Here is a 19,846-nt window from a genome sequence, read left to right as displayed (position 1 = left end):
TCACACAGCCCAGGTTACACGACGTGCTTGGATGTGTGCTTTGTTTGGAGAAGCTTCTTTTACATGAGCGGAGTGCACACGGACAATACTGCGAGGCATTTCCCTGCTTGCTGGTAATGAAATAACTTTGATAGAAGCCCCAGATGGCTCCATAACCTGACTCTCCCTGGCAGACTTAGGGATGTTGGTTAGCCAGGCACAACCATCGATGCAATGCTTGTACTGTAGGAAAGAGAGGAATCCTGGGGAAAAGAGAAGCCAGGGGAGGGTGTTGAAGGAACAATGGAAAAGACACAGAAATATTTCCCTCCCTCCTTATTGGCAGAGAGACCCTGATCCAAAGCCCAGTGGTTCCCCGTGGACTGGCCCAAGCCTTCAGGAGGGGGTACACTTTAGCAGAAAAGACGAAAGTGTAGGCAGAATAGCTTAAATGCTGCTCAACCAAACAAAACTGAGGATTCTTCTTGAAAGAGGACAGGCTTCTAAGTTAGGAAGTACAATTCCAAAGGAAATTTTAAAGACCTCTCAGAAGAGAAGCATCTCCAGGATTCCAAGGCGGCCATCTAGTATCAGAGATTGCTTCTCCTGATCTCAGGCTGTCCTGGCATGACATGGTGCCCCACGGTCACTGTCCCTCTCCATACCAGGGAACAGTCCCTATTGGCCACTCTCTTTAGTCATGAAGTTAATAGTTATCTCTGCCCTGAGGTGGGAAGGGTGTAAAATATGGTAGAAAAGGCAGAAATGAGGAGGTCCTTCAGAGGCAAATCATATTCACTATCTCGCTCAGCTCACATCTCCAACCCTATCCTCCTGGGCACTGTCCTCTGAATGGGAGTTCACTTGAATGTTAGCCCCTAAAAATGCAGGGCACTATTTTCCTCATCCCCCGTTCCCATCCTTTCACTCTCCCCTCTACCAGGCATGCATTGGTCCTTACCACCCATCAAGGGCCCTGAAGACACTCACCAGAGACAATTAAGAGGAAAACGTTTATGTAGGTGATGAAAATGATCCAGGTGATCCTATAACCAGAGTAATACATGGATTCACCTTCCTTTAGCTTTTGTTGATACAGTATGAGCGCACAGAACAGAAAGATACCTGATGTCCAGACACAAGAAAAAAAATCCCTTCTGAGGAACTCTGGCTTTTCTCCTCAAGTCTTCACCCAAGATATGTCTCACTTCCAAAGCCCCTACCCCATACAAATGCACCTTGTCCAAAGGTCAATCCCACTTCAGTGGTACAGGAAACTGAATAGCTAAGCCAAAGACCTGGGAAGGTTGAGTTAGTCAGAGACTACAGTCTGGACCCACAAACCCTATGCCTCCAAGCCTGTGTTAGGAGTGATGGAAAGTTACCTGTGAGGATACCAATGTAGGCCGTCATGAAGAGAATGAGCTTAGTTTGAGGAATCATATAGGTGAATTCAAGACCCAGGAGCAAGTTATGGAAGAAGGAAAGGTTGAGGACCAAAATCAGCAAGTTCCTGACCACCTCCAATCTACCTGTTGGAAAGCAAGCAGAAGCAGAATTGAGAAAAGGATAGATATTTCGTCTAGGCTCATTTCCACCCGGGGCCCACAAATTTCCAGGGAAATATGGGAATGAAGTTAAAGATTTAATTAAAAATAAAGAGGAAAGGGATGAAAGAGAAATAAGGTACTAAGCTGAACAGGAGACAGAATGAAAAGAAACTATTCTCTCTCTTGGTGTTTCTGTATGCTTCTTTCTCTTCTATTTTCTCACCACACTCCAATTCATCCTGTCTTCCTCTAGCAGCAATATAACCTTGTTTCCAATATTTTCCTTCTTCCCAGTTATCTTTCTTTCAGATCTTTTAGACCCTCATGTTCTGATGTGCTGGTCACCCTACTGCTACTGTCAAGGTTTCTCAGAAGTCCAACAACTAAGTCTGTGAGCTTCTACACTTCTCTCCAAAACATGCCAATAGTGAGCTTCTGGAATTGGCCTTGTCTGTGTTGATTATGGAAGTGGGCACACTGCAACCAGAGGTAGCTGTGCTAGAGAATAATGATGAGAGGAATGAAGTCAAGGAAGGATGAACCCTCCCTCTCAAGGAAGGATGGAAACTGCCTGCCTCTTTCCAAAGAACAGCTCTGACCTTCTGGCCAAATAGGATTGCAGCATATCCATGGATTGTGGATTAGTTTATGTTGCTTTGGTTCAAATGTCAGTTCTGCCCATTCTTCTATGACGATTCCTATGGCCAAGAAGACTAAGGCCCAGGAGGAGAAGATCATGTTGGCAGCCTGGATATTTCTGATCGATAAATGCACCATTGTGACTGGGGATTTCAATCTGAGATCACCCCGAATATCTCACATGCTTCTTCTCTGATTTGATTAGTCAAGGAAGTAAGGCAAAATCTAGGCTTTCTGTGATTGCTAAGGCATTGGCAGTAGCAGAAGTTGAAGGGGCTTGTGGAACAGAGAAGATAAAGCCCACTCTTCACACTCCTTTATCTGGGCTGGCCTGCTGTCCAGGCTGCCAACTGCCATGGAATCATCTGGTCATTTGACCCTTGACCCTGAGACTTATTGCAATTGAAGAATCAAGGGGCCCAGAAGCCCTGAGAAAGGCATCAGATATAGAGGGGGATACAATATCACACACAGAAAAAAAAAAAACTATCAGATGTAGGAATAACTAGAGGTCTTGAAAGAAGTTAGATGTGCATGACTAAAGAAGTTAGAATTGTACGTTCCTGGATTGATGGGTATTAGACAGGGATCAGTGAAATGCAGGAGGAATTTAAGATTGTTGATGTGAGATGTCAGCTAGCTAACAGCACAGAAGGGAATGACCATTCAAAATCTGGAATGTTTTGGAGAAACTTCGGTCCTCATTGGGGGAACCTAAATAAGTTTCATTAGGCAAGCATCTTGAAAACAGGCCAATGTCTTAAAACCAAAAGAACTAGCCTAATACACTGAACCACTACAGTCCAATATCATGTATAAGGCATAGGCAATTCTTGTCAGAACTGCCTTTCTAACAGCAGAGAAAACATTTTCAGGTTTCTTGAATTAACAACCATGGTGTTACTAAGCTCAGAGGACTTGCACTAAATCCAAAAAAAAAAATTTTACTGCATTAAGATGAATATCACCTCCAAAAGTCTCTCTCTGCATATTTCTTTGACCTCATGGAAGGCTGCTCTAAATCAGTCAAACTGGATTTCTTTCATTGCCTCAAACACATTATGCTGCCTCTCTTCCAGACCTCTGGACACATTTTAGTATATTTTATATATCTTTTTAACTTGTTTAAAATGAAGCTCAATATATTTAATTTTATATCTGTACTATCAGTAAAACTTTGTAATCAAGCAAATGGACTTGGAATCCTGGCTTTAGATTCTGGCTTGTTTAAAATGAAGCTCAATATATTTAATTTTATATCTGTACTATCAGTAAAACTTTGTAATCAAGCAAATGGACTAGGAATCCTGGCTTTAGATTCTGGCTTTAGCACTGAGAAGCTCTGTGGTCTTGGGGGCAATAATGCATCCTACTAAAGGTTTCATAAAGGTTAAATGAGTTTAGAGACGTTTACATCTTAAAAGAGCTTAAGAGAGTTCCGGGCAAATAAATAATATATAAGTAATTATCCTCGTATTAAATTGGACTCCCTGGGAAAGAGATTTTGAGGCAGATATTGGTATGTGGGGAGTTTATTGGGGGGCATACCCAGGAATCACATCTGTGTTTGAAAGAAGCAGGTTTGAGCAGAAGTTGAACTGAGATGTGTTTGCAAGAGTGAGAAATATCTCTGGAATAATGAGATGTCCATCCTTTACTCTTACAAAAAGAAGGAAGTTTGTGCAAGCATTTTTTTTTTTTTGGTAAAATAACTTGTAATGTTCTCAAAAATTATGGAGAGCTAACACCACATTGTTATCAGTGGCTCTGTGAGGGAATGGAATTATGGCAGAACTTTCATGATTGGCTTTATATATTTCTATAAGGTTTTAATTTTCTATAAGTATGTATTTTGTAAATTTAAAGAAAAAACCCACAAAAAAAAAAAGAAGAAAAGAAATGTTAGCCAAACCCATCAGGAGCTCTGGCTCTGGGGGCCATCCTTGGAGTCATACTGATGGAGCAGGAGAGCTCAGTTTGTCATGAAAGGCAGATAGTACCTCCCTTTGCCTCAAGGCCACTTCTGTACTATCTATCAAGACCAGCAAGCCACAGCAGTCAGTGCCTCTGGTCACCTAGGGATGAGCTCCCACACCTCACCCCTCCTAGATCAGGGCCAGCTTACTGTTAGGGCTGCCAACTGCCATGGAATCATCTATTGGTTTGACTCTTGATCCTTGGGGCCTAGGGCAGTGGAAGGACCAAGAGGATAACAGGCAGCACATGATGACAACTTATATTAGCATGTTATTATAATACTGATATTTTTATCTCAATACAATAGATCCTTAAGAGTGGGATGCCAAGGCTGAAAGATCTGTCTCTTTGAACCTTTCATAGGTAATGGCACTAAAGATAGAAAGATGTTGTCAGATTAGAGACACTGATGGGGTGAGGGATTAGTGAGATACAGGTCAAAGAAGAAATTGCCTTTCCAACTAGGGAAAACAGTATTCAGAGCTGCCATTAAATAAGGTATAAAACATAGGCACAAGCATAAGCCTGGTGAGAAAGAATTTAAAGTGCTGGTTTGGATTATGTTTAAGGTGACTATTGGAGGCAATCGACAGAATTTAGTTCTGTAACTTAATAGCACATTAGGGGTTATCAGTCTAGGGATGGCAGTTGACACATAGGTGTGCCTATCACCATGTGGGGATACTGCACAGAACGTGACAGGAGGTAGAAAATTCTGGAGAACATCATCATTTATGAGAAGGAGTGATCAGAGCAAGGTAGAGAAATACAAATGTCGCTGAGGAATTTTTTTTAAAGAGTCTAGAGTTTTAAGGAGAGATTGGGCAACGGTCCCTGACGCCGCAGAAAAATCTAATTAGGTGGAAGCTGAACATATGTCTCTTGATTGGACAATTAGAATATCACTGGTGATTCCGGCTATGGTATTTTCTGTAGAATGATGAACAAAGTAGAAGGGAGACAGATCTTTTTTTGTTTTCTTTTTTCAAACAGTCAACTAGATTAAATAAATAATAATAAAGGGAAAAAGGAAATTAGAATTGTAGCTTCAAGAGGGATGTGTGCAATCTTGAAAAAGGAGAGTGATGTAATGATTTCCATATATCCTTCAACCAACTTCAATGATCGTCCCCTGAATTATTCTGAAACAAAACCAGACCATTTCATTTTTAAATATTTGTTTGTGTCACTAAAAGATAAGGATTGATTTTTTTTTCCCTACAAATTACCTTGCTCTCTCTCTTTATCCTCTTAATCTGGTTTACTAGAGGGTTATCAGTTTTATTAATCTATTCAAGATCCCTTTATGTGTTTATCCACTTAAAAGTATTATTCTCAATATATTTTACTACTTTAAGCTTTTACCTCATTATAATGTTTCCCTACTTTTATTCTTTTATCCCCTGAATTTCTTAAAATAGTTTAAACTTCCTTATTATGCCAGGATTTAAGGCTGTCTATGTTTCTCTGAGCATGGAGTTTGCTGTATCTCATACTTTTTTAAAAATAATCTTCTCATAAATTTTTTTAAATAATATTTTTAAGAGCAGCTTTAGCTCTACAGCAAATTGAGCAGAAGGTCAAATGATTTTTCACACACTCTGTCCCCACACGTGGTAGCTTTCCCTGGTATCAATATCCCCTACCAAAGTGGTACACCTGCTACATTGAAGAACCTACAATGACATATCATTATCATCCAAAGTTTATAGTTTATGTTATGGTTCACTCTTGGGCTATCTTAAATATTTTCATATGACTTTACTTTATCTTGTTTCTTTAGGACAATTTTGTTGTGTCTTTTCCTTTTTAGGGCCACACCTGCAGCATATGGAAGTTCCTGGGTCAGGGTTGAATTGGAGCTGCAGCTGCCGGCCTACACCATAATCACAGCAACAATGGATCTGAGCCGCATCTGTGACCTACACCTCCACCTGCAGCAACACCAGATACTTAATCCACTGAGCCAGGCCAGGGATAAAACCTACATCCTCATGGACACTATGAGGATGGACACTTAACTGGCTGAGCCACCATGGGAACTCCTAGACAGGTTTTTTTTCCTTTGCTTTTTAGGGCCGCACCAGAGGCATATGGAAGTTCCCAGGCTAAGGATCTAATAGGAGCTACAGCTGCCGGCCTACACCACAGCCAGAGAAATACGAGATCCAAGCTGCGTCTGTGACCCACACCATAGCTCATGGCAACGCCAGATCCTTAACCCACTGAGCAAGGCCAAAGATTGAATCCTCATCCTCATGGATACTAGTTGGATTCATTCCTGCTGAGTCACTATGGGAACTCTAGTCCTAGACAGTTATTAATGTTAGTTTTTGTTTTATTTTGGTTTGGTGTTTTGGCCATGCCTGCAGCACGTGGAAACACCAGGGCCAGGGCTCGAACCTGCACCACAGCATTGACCCAGGCCACAGTAGTTGCTATGCCAGATCTCAGCCACCAGGGAGCTCCTTTTTTTCTCTCTTTAAGGAAAGGCCTTAAAATTATTATTTAAGAGAAAAGAAAAGTCAAAACTGAAAAAGAAAAGAACACATGAAAGAATATTTAGAAAAAAATCTGTGAATCATACTACCCTACCACAGCAATTAATTTCTTTCCGTGTGTTACTTCCTAGCTTCTGTTTATATGCACACATGTTCTACATGGTTGCCATCAATATGTTTGTATTATACACAGCCCTAGCATGAGCAATTAAAATAATCTTTAAAATTATCATTTTAAGAAATGCACAACTGTCCATTATGCTGATACACAAAAGTGTGTGAAACATTGTGTAACGGGATATTTTCACTGATTTTACTGGCACCCATCTTGAACAATAAGATGAAATCAAAGATGTTATATGGTTCACAGAGTTGAACACTCACTATGTCTTTACACACTCTCCTTGCCCAAGACACTCAACAGAAACATTAATATGAAGCTCTTTTTATTTTATAAAATAATAGTGTGTATTTCTTATTTGACTTTCAACAAGCCTTAAACTTCAGATAGAACAACAGTTACAATTATATTGATTTTATCAATAAGGAAGCCTTGGGTTAGAGAGGTGAGTTACTTATGCTATAGCCACACCACCAATTGTAAATAGCAGAAATGGACCTTAATGTAGTCCCTCTCACATATTCACTCTATGCAGATATCTAGACTTCAGATTAGTAGGGTTCATAAGAGAAATGTACACCAAAATTAGGAATTATGTCAGTCTTAGGGTAGATAACCAACCATGAAATATCCAAGGATAATTTTAAACATTGAGATCCCTCTTGGGATTGTGTACACATCTTTCCCCACCTGAATGTATCTTGGAAAATAGAAACTATAACATTGGCGCATTCACAGTTGCAAGATTCACTAGTAAATAATTGAAGGTAGTCCCATCTGGGGCAATTAAAACTTTTCCTAAACACCAGGAACTCTGGAGACCAAAAAGAAAAATGGAATAATTGTTCATCTTAATCAGTGTCTCTCTCTCTCTCATCATCCTGATTAGGTACCTCTGTGATCCAAAGAGTAATTTCAAGGCAAGCCTATCCTTTGAGCCTCTGTCTCCCTGGGCTGGGATTTCATGGGCAAGTGTCTGATCACATTGTTTCTGGAACTCTCACCAGGATATTTGTTTTCTTTTATTTTAAAGTGAAAGGGGCTACCTTCCTCTACTCCACCAGAAATACTCTTCACTTTGGGACCGAGAGACCACAGGCTAACAGACCTCACTACCTGAGACCTGGGTAGTTCTATTCCTGCCTGAGGGGCATGTATTCTAGGCAAGGCTTTATCATGATCCCAATATACTTGAAACAGCTACTCCTGACATCTTCCTGAACAGAAAGACACAGCATGAAAGCCCTTCCTCCTGTTGGGCCTTAGGCAATTGCAGTGTTTATGGACAGAGAGTAACTACAGAGAATATGCCTGTGGTCTATGTCTAAACTTCTACTCAGATGCTTTTTCATGTCACTTGGCTTCTCCATTCTTTTCTTCATCAGGATGCCTTCCTGAATGCAGGTCTGACTTTTTGATGTACAGAACTGACTGTACAGGACAGACTTTTTGATGTACAGAACTGAGGGATGGCATTTTGCTAGATTCTAGCCCAGGATTTCTTGATTATGGACCTCTCTGGAATGCTTATTGAAATGGAGAGTTTCTTTTTCCAACCCCAGATTCACATAGTCAGAAATTTGGAGTTGGGATAGTCATGTTTAGCTTTATCTGCTCTCAGAGAGGTAGAAATCTGAGAACAGTGTAATGTTCTCACTGAGATCTGACTCTGGACCATTGCCCTTTGCATTTTTATAGTTTTTGAGGGATATAAAACCACAAGTTTAATATGAGTAGAAATTGCTATAAGACGTTGCTGCACATTAGCACTTGTTGGATAAACATCTAGCAAAATACAACAAATGATGCAGACCACATGTAAGAACACATCTTTACTCTGCTGATCTTGGGTCCCCTGGGGCTAAAGAAGCAGCAGCAAGGCCAGGTTACCCACTGGGGGCTGCCCTGCACTGCTGGGTGGGGTTGGGGGGGGGGGGGGACAGGAATCTCCCTGGTGGCTTGTACCTAGTACTTATGATAGAGTGGGATTGGAAGGAAGCAAGGTATGGGTCCTCTGGATCTTTCCAAACCTAAACCCCCCCAACTAAAATCCTCAGAAGATCATAGCTTTGAAAGTGTTAAAAAAAATTTTAAAGGAGTTCCTGTCATGGCTCAGTGGTTAATGAATCTGACTAGGAACCATGAGGTTGCAGGTTCAATCCCTGGCCTTGCTCAGTGGGTTAGGGATTTGGCCTTGCCTTGAGCTGTGGTGTAGGTCGCAGACATGGCTCGGATCCTGCGTTGCTGTGGCTGAGGAGTAGGCCAGCGTCTACAGCTCTGATTAGACCCCTAGCCTGGGAAACTCCATATACCTCGGGCGCGGCCCTTGAAAAAAGACCAAAAAAAAAAAAAAAAGTTTTTAAAAATAACAATAAAAAAACCCCACAACTTGGAGTTCCTATGGTGGCTCAGTGGTAACAAACCCAACTAGTATCCATGAGGACACAGGCCTTGCTGTGAGCTGTTGTGTAGGTCACAGACGCAGCTCTGATCTGGTGTTTCTTTGGCTGTGGTGTAGGCCAGCAGCTGCAGCTCAGATACAACCCCTAGCCTGCGAACTTCCATATGCCATGGATGTAGCCCTAAAAAAGACAAAAAATTTCTAAAAAATTAAAAAAATAAAAACCCAAAACCACCTCTCCAGCATCCAGGCTTTTACATTTCAATGTCCTCTACCTTGTGATGACATCTGAACTTTGGTATTTGGATGTAGGCAAATGAGAAAGGAAGGAGAGAAATCACAGACAAATCGTTCTCTGTCTTTACTTTGAATACTTGCTTCTCTGGGTGAATTTTTTTTGGGGCTGCACCCACAGTATGTGGAATTTCCTGAGCCATGGATCGAACCCATGTCACAGCAGTGACAACGTTGGATCCTGAACCACCAAAGATCTCCTGTGTATGACTTCTCGATCTCTATGCTTCATTCTACCGTAGGAAGTTTCCCCAAGGAAGCAAGGGAGAGTGGCAAGGTATAGAGTTAATAAAATCTTCTATATTTGTATCTTCGAAGCAGTCTTTGAGTTTTCACATGGTATTTCACTTGATCCTAAGACCCTAAATCCTGTATTCTTTTCTGTTTAAGGATTAAAGAAAAATCTTAAAGGTACACATACCTGTAAGGATTTTTTTTTTCAGAAGACTTTACCATGCCTATTGTGGAAAATAATTAATGTCCTTACATGTATGAGAATATAGGATCAATGACTTGCTGGGCCCCTCAGAGAAGGGTTTGATATGAGGAATAATTATTCTAAATCAAATAACATGTTAATGGTGATGTACAGAGGCTCAGCTCACTTTAAGTCAACAATAGCGTTAGAACACAGAGCGGTCACCTAGATTATCTCCTTCCACACTTGTAGGAACTCCTGTCATTAACTATGAAGACATTGTTTTAGCTCATTCAATTTTGCCTTATCCACATTACAAAAGGAACATGAGATAATCTGAACATTTCTCCTTGTCTTTGGGTTACATTTTTTCATTTGCTTTTGGCAATCAGATATCACCCTACATGATAATGTTGTAACAAATTACAAACAATTTTTCCTTCCAAACTGCTTGCACGGTGAGGCAATTACACACATGCACACACACACCTCCCACACACACACACACAGATGAAAACTGTCCAATCTGAGATTTATTTTACTAAACATTATTCACAATATGTATGATTCATAAACTGGTAGTAGATATTCAGACTACACTTGAAGTTTTGTGTTTAGAAGATTTGACTCCAGTAAGCCTTATGCACTAATCTTGCTAGAACATATATAAGTAGAATAGATGATTATCCATAATATTTTATTTTAGGGATAGCAAAGATATTGTGTCAAATATCTACTCATCTGATACCATAAACCATTATCATTCAAAACTCATTTCTTTTGGTTAAGAGTTGATCACTTACAAAATTCAAGTAAAAATATTACAGTATTATGAACTAGATTCACATGTAATACATTAGATCCCAGGAATTTATTTATCTTATAGATGAAATTAAAAAAAAAAGTTCACTATATAAAGTGATTGATATGTTAATTACCTTGTTAACGGTAATCTTTTCAAAATGCATCCATATATCAAATCATTGCTTTTGTACACCTTAAGTATACACAATATTTGTCAATTATACCTCAATAAATCTAGAAAAAAAATCAATCTCATTTTGCGATTTTTCTAAGTAAATGAAAATCCTCTTCCATAAATTAGTCTATCTTACCTCTTTTTCAGGTCATGAGTCTCTAGACTGGAGAAAAACCACAGTATTCTCATTGAAATATATGTCTCATGATAATGACCTTATCTACATCTGAATATTCTTTTGTATCCTCTCAGCTTAAGTGAATTCTCCTCACTTCTGAAGATACAGTTTAAAATCTACCCTTTCCTAAATACTGTCTTTATCACCATAGACAATAGTGGTCAGTTCCGTCTCTGATTTCACCAGTTTCTACTGCTTCTTACAATGATTTGCTGGGCCTCTCAAGTGCCCTAAGTCAAATAGAGCACTATATATGGTGCTTCATTCACTCAACAATTTGTCAAGATGAGGCAGGCGTTGACCAACACCTTGCCTTGCAGATTGCAAGGATGTGAAGGGACTAACACTGACTCTTTCAGTGTGCCCCTTCTATGTTAAATGGCCCAAATACTTAATAAATAAGTTTATAAGTTGCATCACTTGTCACTTAAAAATATATGTCTGCAGTTCCTGCTGTGGCACAGTGTGTTAAGAATATGACTGCAGTATCAACTATAAAGGAAAAAAATAAAAATTACCAAAAAAAAAAAAAAAAAACTGCAATGGCTGCTGAGGTGTAGGTTCCATCCCCAGCCTAGTGCAGTGGGGTAAAGAATCCAGCATTGCATAGCTACAGTGTAGGTCAAAGATGTGACTCAGATTCAATCCCTGCCCTGGGAGCTTCCATATGCGACGGGTCTGGCCATATGTGTTTGTTTGTGTGTGTGTGAATCATATAGCTGAAATTTACAGCTGAAATTTTTAAAAATGGTCACTATATGAAGTGATTGATATGTTAATTATCTTGTTATGGTAGTCTTTTCAAAATGCATACATATATGTATGAACCACATGGATATGAATTTTTACCACTCTTGAGCATATATCCAAAAAAGGCAAAAATTTTAATTTGAAAATATACATGCACCTCAATGTTCATAGCAGCACTATTTACAATAGCCAAGATATGGAATCAACCTAAATGTCCATCAACAGATGAGTGGATAAAAATGGGGCACAATATATATATATTATTTGGCCATAAAAAATAATGAAATAATGCCATTTGCAGCAACATGGATGGACTACAGATTATCACACTCAGTCAGTCAGACAAAGAAAGACAAATATCTTATGATATCACTTATATGTGGAATCTAAACAAATGATATAAATGACCTTATTTACAAAATCAAAATAGACTCGCAAACTTAGAAAACAAACTTTTAGTTATTACCAAAGGGGAAAAAGGGAGGATAATTTAAGAATTCGGGATTAACAGATACACACTACTACGTATAAAATAGATCAACAACAGGGACCTTCTGTATAGCACAGGGATCTACTCAATGTTCTATAATAACTTATAATGGAAAAGATTCTGAAAAAGAATATATATACATAGATATAACTGAATCACTTTGCTGTACACCTGGAACTAACCCAACATTGTGAATCAACTTTATCTCAATTTTTAAAAATTTAAGAAAGAAAAAGAAGTAGTTTGAAATATTTTGTAGTAGAAATAAATGTATATAGTATTTGAATTCTTTGTTTGTTTGGCTGCAGCCATGGCATATAAGAAGTTCCCAGGCCAGGGATCGAAATTGAGCTGCATCTGCAGCCTATGCCATAGCTGCTGCAACAATGGAACCATAAGCCACTGCACTGGGCCAGGGATCAAACCCACGTTTCAACAGCAACCCTAACTACTGCAGAGACAATGCTGTATTCTTAACCTGCTGTGTCATAGCAGGAACCCCCTTGAATTGTTCTTATATCTTCTAAACAAAAACTTTATAATACATCTTTAAAAAAATATGTGACTGGAAATTTACCACTATAGTTTAAAATAATTTCTATGAGAATATTATATTTTTTATCACCCATTCTATTTCTTCATCATTGTGTTCTCAATATATTCCTGATATTGTGCTATATGGTTTGCATTGCTCTGGAAATGTGACCAGATTATATGGTTACGTTCCCTTATGTAAAAAAAATGTGATAGGCCAGCTCAACAACAGTTCTTACAGGCCACTAAACCCTAGAGATCAGAAACCCGTGGGGAACACTTGTCTTTATATTTCTAGACATAAAATACTTGAACTGAGAATAGCAGTCAAAGATTCATTTAAACCAGCTGCTTCTTAGCTTAAGGATGAGAGGGTACAATTGACTCGTCTTTACTCCTGAGAACAGGAAAAGAAAAGACATTAAGCAAGTTTCAGAGAAGGAAGGTGAGTTTCACAATTACGATGTTCGTATTGAATAGGTATTAAAACAAAGGTATTCATTAAAAATTAACTCCTTATTATCCTTCAAGCTAGAGGAGCTAGAGGTTCTGATGTTTGCAGGGCATGGAGCCACAGGAGTAGAGGGAAGGGGCCACAGACATTGTCCACTCACCTTATCTAAATACCCTAGTCTCCAATGGGTGAATCAATCTGGAAAATCATCAGCCATTAAGATAGGAATTATAATACTAGAAATATATTTTAGACTGTAGAATGCACAAAATGTCCTATTTAATTTGTATGATAATCTTTTGAAGTATTTATTATGTTTACAGATTAAAACATGAAGCTCAGAAAGACTCTCTGATGAGTTGAATGTTACACTGTCTTAGAGTTGATGTTGAAACTAAATATTTTGACTCATGATTCAGTGCTCTTTCTTCCACCTCTGTGTTAACTGTTTCCTTCTTTAAAAGGCAGCAATTATGATTTGACAATTAAGTCAGATTTAGAAAAAAAAATTATGTTCTAGACCTGTGCTGTGCAATACTTCAGCCACTAGCCATGTGTGGTCACTAAGCATTAGAAATGTAGTGTGATTTGAGTATGCTATAAGTATATATACATTATTAATATCAAAGATTTGTACAAAAAAAGAAAATAACTCAAAAATTTTATATCATTACAGGTTTATGTGATAAATATGGATTTTTTAAATTTTTTGATTTTATGGCTGCACCTGCAGCATGTGGAAGTTTTCCAGGTGAGGGACTGAATCCAAACCAAAGTTGCCACCTACACTGTGGCTACAGCAATGCCAGATTCTTTAACCCACTGCACTACACCAGGGATTGAACCCATTGAAGTCCAGTTCTTAACCCACTGTGCCACAGCAGAAAATCTAAGTTTTTGTATATACCAAATTAAATAAACTATAGTATTAAAATTGACTTCAACTGTCTGTTTTTGCCTTTTTTTGGCTTTTTTCATTTTTTCTGTTTCAAGTATAGTTGATTTACAATGTGATAATTTCTGCTGTACAATAAAGTGACTCAGTTATACATATAGACACATCCATTCTTTTTCAGATTCTTTTCCCATATAGATCATCACAGGATATTGGGCAGAGTCCCCTGTACTATACAGCAGGTGCCCTTTGGCCAGTCATTCCATATACCACAGTTTCTGCTTTTTAAAAATGGGCTTCTAGGACATATAAATGACCAATGTGTCTGCATTAGCTTTCTATTGAGCAACGCTGATCTAGACTTCACCTTTGAAAAAATACTTTCAATTGTCGTAATTTTAATAGTACTGTGTGATGTTCAGAAATGTTTAAAAACAAACTTTAAATCACTAAACTGCTTTTGAATTCCAAAATTTACATAAGACCTGAATAGCTCTGAGTCAGTGTGCTCGATTATTTTGGGGGAAAGAGGAGGGGGGCAGTCAAATATACAACGTAAAAAATATTAGCCCTGCCCTGGTAGAACTTACTGTTTTAGTAAGTAGATGGTTAAACAAAGTAGATACTGGTTAGCTCTGTTCATTTTTATGTGGATTAAGATGTAATTTGTATTTAAAAATCCTTCCTATAAACAAAACATCCTAATGCGATGTGTTGCAATAAACTATTGCAAAGCCTATCACACTAATTACACTACCTTGGAACCGCTGAGTCTAAATGTAAGTGAAAAAAGATTTGGAGCCCCCTCGTGGCACAGCGGGTTGAGGATTCAGTGTTGTTACTACAACAGCTCAGGTTTCTGCTGTGGCACAGGTTCAGTCCCTGGCCTGGGAACTTCCACATGCCATGTAAAGCAAAAAAAAAAAAAAAAAGAATTGTAAAATCATACAGTTCTTTTCTTTATCCAAGAAGATTAGTCTTGAGAGAGGATGTTTTCAGGGATGCGCTTCATGACCACGTAAATGCTTTCTGGCACAGAGAAGAAGCAGAGAGAAGTTTGGAGGAGAAAACAACAACAAAGAAAGATGCTTTCATCTCTAGGAGAAAATAACCTAAAATGGTGCCTCTCAAACCTTACTGTGCACACACATCACTTGGGAATCTTGCTAAAATTCCCATCCTGACTCAACCTATGTGGTTTAGGACCCAAGACTGCATTTTAGCAAATTCCTAAACGATGTTAGTGACGTTGGACATTGTGTAGCAAGGACCCAAAGCAGAGGAATGTCTGGGAAGTAGGGAAGACAGAACAGAGAAACCAAGCTGACTTGAACAGATGTTGAAATAGAACAAGGGCATGGGCAGGATGGAAGATCTTCTACTATGACTCAGAGCCCAGTAGGAATCAGGGGAGAGGTGGAAAAATACAATACGAAAGGAGAGCGGTTAGTGAGTTTGTGACACTCAGAACAGCTTGAAGTCATCATGAAAAGATTTGAAAGGCAAAAAACTGAGTAAATGGGTCTTCTTGGATATTCCTTTCATATTTCTGTCTGTGTCGTCTCTGTGACTAGCCTATACCTGTGTGTGTTAATTGGCAAGAGAGGAAAGGAACAGAGGACTCAAGAGTATTTTGGCAACAAGTTAAGGACAACTGGATAGCCCCTCTTTTGTACATAATTCCCCTCTCTCCATCCCTCAGGACAGAAGGCAGATGCAAAATTCACATGTTCTGTAGAATCTGGAAACCTGCTCAGAGAACAGCTGTTCAGTCGTAAGAAGCTTTTTTGTTTTAAACTAATTAGGGCAATCAGGAGGAGGCTCTTGCAACCATGGGAATGCAAGAGGCCAAAGAAGTGTGCCCTGAACTAATATGGCAGTCATGGATTGGCAGCAAGAGGACACAAAGAGCTTCTTTTTGTCTTTTTGCCATTTCTTAGGCTGCTCCCTCGGCATGTGGAGGTTCCCAGGCTAGGGGTCGAATCAGAGCTGTAGCTGCCAGCCTACACCACAGCCACATCAACTCAGGATCCGAGCCGCATCTGCAACCTACACCCACAGCTCACGGCAACGCCGGATCCTTAACCCACTGAGCAAGGCCAGGGATCGAACCCGCAACCTCATGGTTCCTAGTCGGATTTGTTAACCACTGAGCCACTCCGGGAACTCCACAAAGAGCTTCTTGAAGAGCCAGGAAGAAAAGTGGATCCTGGGGTAGCAGTTTGAGAAAGTACAAAACCAGATGTCTGAGCAGTACCCTGCATAATCTCTGGGCAAATATGAAACTATAGAGAGGGCTCTGTGAGCAATCCAACACTAAAAGGAAAATGGTTTGATTCTTCAGAGATAAGGCCTTGGTTGACCCCACAATTCCAAGGCAATTCCAAGTTTTGTGTCCCATTTGCCCCCTCCTGGGAGAAGTGTGGGTGGAAGACAGGAAGCACTACTTGGGGGCCTCCAGGGGAAACACAAATTCTGTGTTGTTTGCACAACGCCAAATGGCAGGACTAGCAGTAGTGCATTAAGTCTCGCTGCATGGCCTTGGTGAGAGAGGTAGACTCTGCTCAGAGGTTGGCCAGAGGGTTTTGAAAGGGGTTCCATTCTACTAATATCCAGCTTCCAATTTTTTTTTCTTTTTGACCACACCCACGGGATGTGGAAATTCCCGGGATGGAGATCTAACCCATGCCACAGCAGTAACCTGAGCCACTGCTTTGACAATGTGGGATCCTTAACCCACTGTGCCACAAGGGAATTCTTGTTAATATCCAGCTTTACTGAAGTATTAGAAAAATATGCTTCCCACCTAGTAATCAGTTTATGATTAGATTGCAATAGAACACACACAAACACATGCAGATGATAATACAGTTTCCTGAAACATTTGTGCTACAATATTTTTTAAGTGAAAGGGGGAATCTATTCTCAAATAAGTTTGTTATATAGCCATCTAGAATTTGAAATATCCTTCAGTTAAGAAACCAGTTTAATTTTGTACAACTCTGAGTCTCTGAAATCATAGGATTCCTAAGACACTTATTTCATGTATACCTATGAACAACTCAGTGAAATTAATATTCTGTTGAACACCCTTAGAAACCTTGAAGTGGAAATCATAAAAGATTTTTAACAATAAATACCTTCCCTGTAGGAAACCCTGGAGGCATGGCCAGCCCTTGACAACTATTTCATTAGCAAAAGTATTTTCTCAGCCAACAACCTCTTCTTTATGCATTTTTTTCAACTAATTTGCTTTAGAAAAACTCCCCAATATTCTTTAGCATTGGACTTATTTTTAATTCTGAAGCTAAAGGTTTTATATTTTGCTAAAGGAATTTTGTCTTTTGGCTTTTTTTTTTTTTTAATAGGATCGCACCTGCAGCATATGGAGGTTCCCAGGCTAGGGGTCGAACTGGTGCTGTTGCTGCCAGCCTAAGCCACAGCCACAGCCACAGCCGCAGCTGCAGCCACAGCAACGCAAGATCTGAGCTGCGTCTGCGACCTACACCGCAGGTCACAGCAACATCGGATCCTTAACCCACTGAGTGAGGCCAAGGATCGAACCTGCAACCACATGGTTCCTAGTCAGATTCATTTCCGCTGCGCCATGAGAACTCCTGCTAAAGGAATTTGAGACACTAGGGAGGATGTGAGAATGTACTTATGGTTCCTACAGTCCATAGGTAGATAGATGATTACTTACTCTGTTTCTTCTGAGATCTGACTTTTTGGTGGGTAAAGTCTCTGCACATGGATGGAAGTGCAGGCTTAGTGCCAATAGGTAAGATAACCTGGGTTCAGTGTTTCCATGAGTAGAATATCTGGGCTCTGGGGAACCGAAGACAAGGAGTGATTCTGCCTGTCTAATTGGACTCTTTCATCTTCACAGCTTCCTCGGAGGATAATGGATATAAGAAATCAATCTGAAGTGACCAATTTTCTCCTTTCAGGATTAACTGACCAAGCAGAGCTTCAGCTGCCTCTTTTCTGCCTCTTCCTAGGGATTTATATGGTCACTGCAGTTGGAAACCTCGGCATGATCTCCATAATTGCGTTGAGTTCTCAACTTCACACCCCCATGTACTATTTCCTCAGTAGTTTATCATTTTTAGATTTCTGCTATTCTTCCGTCATTACCCCCAACATGCTGGCAGGACTTTTAGCAAGGGATAAAACAATCTCCTATTCTGGATGCATGACTCAGCTGTTTTTTTTCTGTATTTTTGTCATTTCTGAGTGCTACATGCTGGCAGCAATGGCCTATGACCGCTATGTGGCCATCTGTATCCCCCTGCTCTACAATGTCATCATGTCCCCCAGAGTCTGTTCTCTGCTGGTGGCTGCTGTCTTCTCAGTAGGCATTACTGATGCTCTGATTCATGGAGGTTGCATATTAAGGTTGACTTTCTGTGGCTCAAACATCATTGCACATTATTTCTGTGACATCGTTCCTCTTATTAAACTCTCATGTTCCAGCACTTACATTGATGAGCTTTTGGTTTTTGCCATTGGAGGGTTTAACATGGCAGCTACCAGCTTAACAATCATCATTTCATATGCTTTTATCCTTTCCAGCATCCTCTGCATCCACTCAAAAGCTGGCCGGTCCAAAGCCTTCAGCACCTGTAGCTCCCATTTGACAGCTGTTCTTATATTTTATGGGTCTCTCATGTCCATGTATCTCAAACCTGCTTCTAGCAGTTCACTCACCCAAGAGAAAGTGTCCTCAGTATTTTACACCAACGTGATTCCCATGTTGAATCCCCTGATATATAGTTTGAGGAACAAGGAAGTAAAAAATGCACTGATGAAACTCTTAAGAAGAAAAATATCTTCAAAATGAATATGCTTTTGCTTAAGATTTATTTATGTATGTGTATATATTTGTGTTTATGCCCTGAGTTTTTAAAAATAATTTGAATTGAGGTAAAATTTTATATATATGTATAATTCTGAATATATATACATATATATCTTCAGAAAACTAAATAAAATGTGAAACAAGTATGAAAGTAAGAAATAGCAAATATTTTAAACTTAGTATCATTCCTTGTATTGAACTTTAATTTTTACTTTAATTTCTTGAATCTAAGCAAAAAGAAAATAAAGTCATTATATGGTATATAGTCATATCAATAAAAACAGGAGTACCCGCTGTGATGCAGTGGGTTAAGAATCAACTGCAGCAGCTCTGATTGCTGCTGAGGTGTGGGTTTTTATCCCCAGCCTGGCACAGTGGGTTAAAGGATGCAGTGCTGCTATAGCTATGACATAGATCGCAGCTATAGCTCAGATTCAATTCCTGGCCCAGGAATTTCCATATGCTGTGGATGCAGCCATACAAATTTTTTAAATAAATACATTTAAAATTTTCAAAAATAAAAAAGAAAGAAAACAAAGTAAATTCTTTTTGTATGACAAAGTCTCATTTATCTCATTCAAAAGAGATTTCTCTAATGGAAATTTGCATAGGGATTATTGAACAGTGTGGTAGAAATCATTACAGCAACTTTATAATAAATGTGGAAGAATTTTAACTGTAATAACTGGCTTATTACAGTTCAATTTTACATCAAAGTGCAATTCAATGAAGACCCAGCAAAGGCTAAGACCCAGCCAATACAGTCCCAGGTGATCAAAGGCTAAGCCTTAGAATATCTACACTAGGAGATGATATTTTACAGAC

At 39.3% G+C, this 19,846-nt stretch overlaps 2 protein-coding genes across 2 annotated transcripts; one reads left to right on the top strand and one right to left on the bottom strand.

Moving 5' to 3' along the window:
* Positions 1-2,306, bottom strand: TMEM225 (transmembrane protein 225). The gene is made up of 4 exons (XM_047751961.1): positions 2,129-2,306; positions 1,365-1,511; positions 970-1,104; positions 1-242 (listed from the first exon to the last, which is right to left on the bottom strand). Exons 1-4 carry the CDS (start codon positions 2,304-2,306, stop codon positions 1-3), a joined length of 702 nt encoding a protein of 233 aa, XP_047607917.1.
* A 15,758-nt stretch (positions 2,307-18,064) lies between these two features.
* LOC125112121 (olfactory receptor 8D4) lies at positions 18,065-19,003 on the top strand. The gene has a single exon (XM_047754364.1). The coding sequence runs from the start codon at positions 18,065-18,067 to the stop codon at positions 19,001-19,003; it is 939 nt and encodes a 312-aa protein (XP_047610320.1).
* Positions 19,004-19,846: the final 843 nt, after the last annotated feature.

The sequence above is a fragment of the Phacochoerus africanus genome, chromosome 11 (assembly GCF_016906955.1).
Source record: "Phacochoerus africanus isolate WHEZ1 chromosome 11, ROS_Pafr_v1, whole genome shotgun sequence".
In the NCBI taxonomy this organism is placed as follows: Eukaryota; Metazoa; Chordata; class Mammalia; order Artiodactyla; family Suidae; genus Phacochoerus; species Phacochoerus africanus.
Note: the sequence above shows the minus strand (reverse complement) of the source record. Positions and strands in the feature narration are given on the sequence as shown.

Bases quoted from the DNA above. Each gene is read 5' to 3' on its own strand.
- TMEM225 (XM_047751961.1), bottom strand. From the start codon at position 2,306: ATGGTGCATTTATCGATCAGAAATATCCAGGCTGCCAACATGATCTTC. The intron at 1,105-1,364 runs GTAACTTTCCAT...TCTGGACATCAG, and splicing joins CTACATTGGTATCCTCACAG to GTATCTTTCTGTTCTGTGCG. The intron at 243-969 runs GTGAGTGTCTTC...TCTTTTCCCCAG, and splicing joins TTTCCTCTTAATTGTCTCTG to GATTCCTCTCTTTCCTACAG.
- LOC125112121 (XM_047754364.1), top strand. From the start codon at position 18,065: ATGGATATAAGAAATCAATCTGAAGTGACCAATTTTCTCCTTTCAGGA.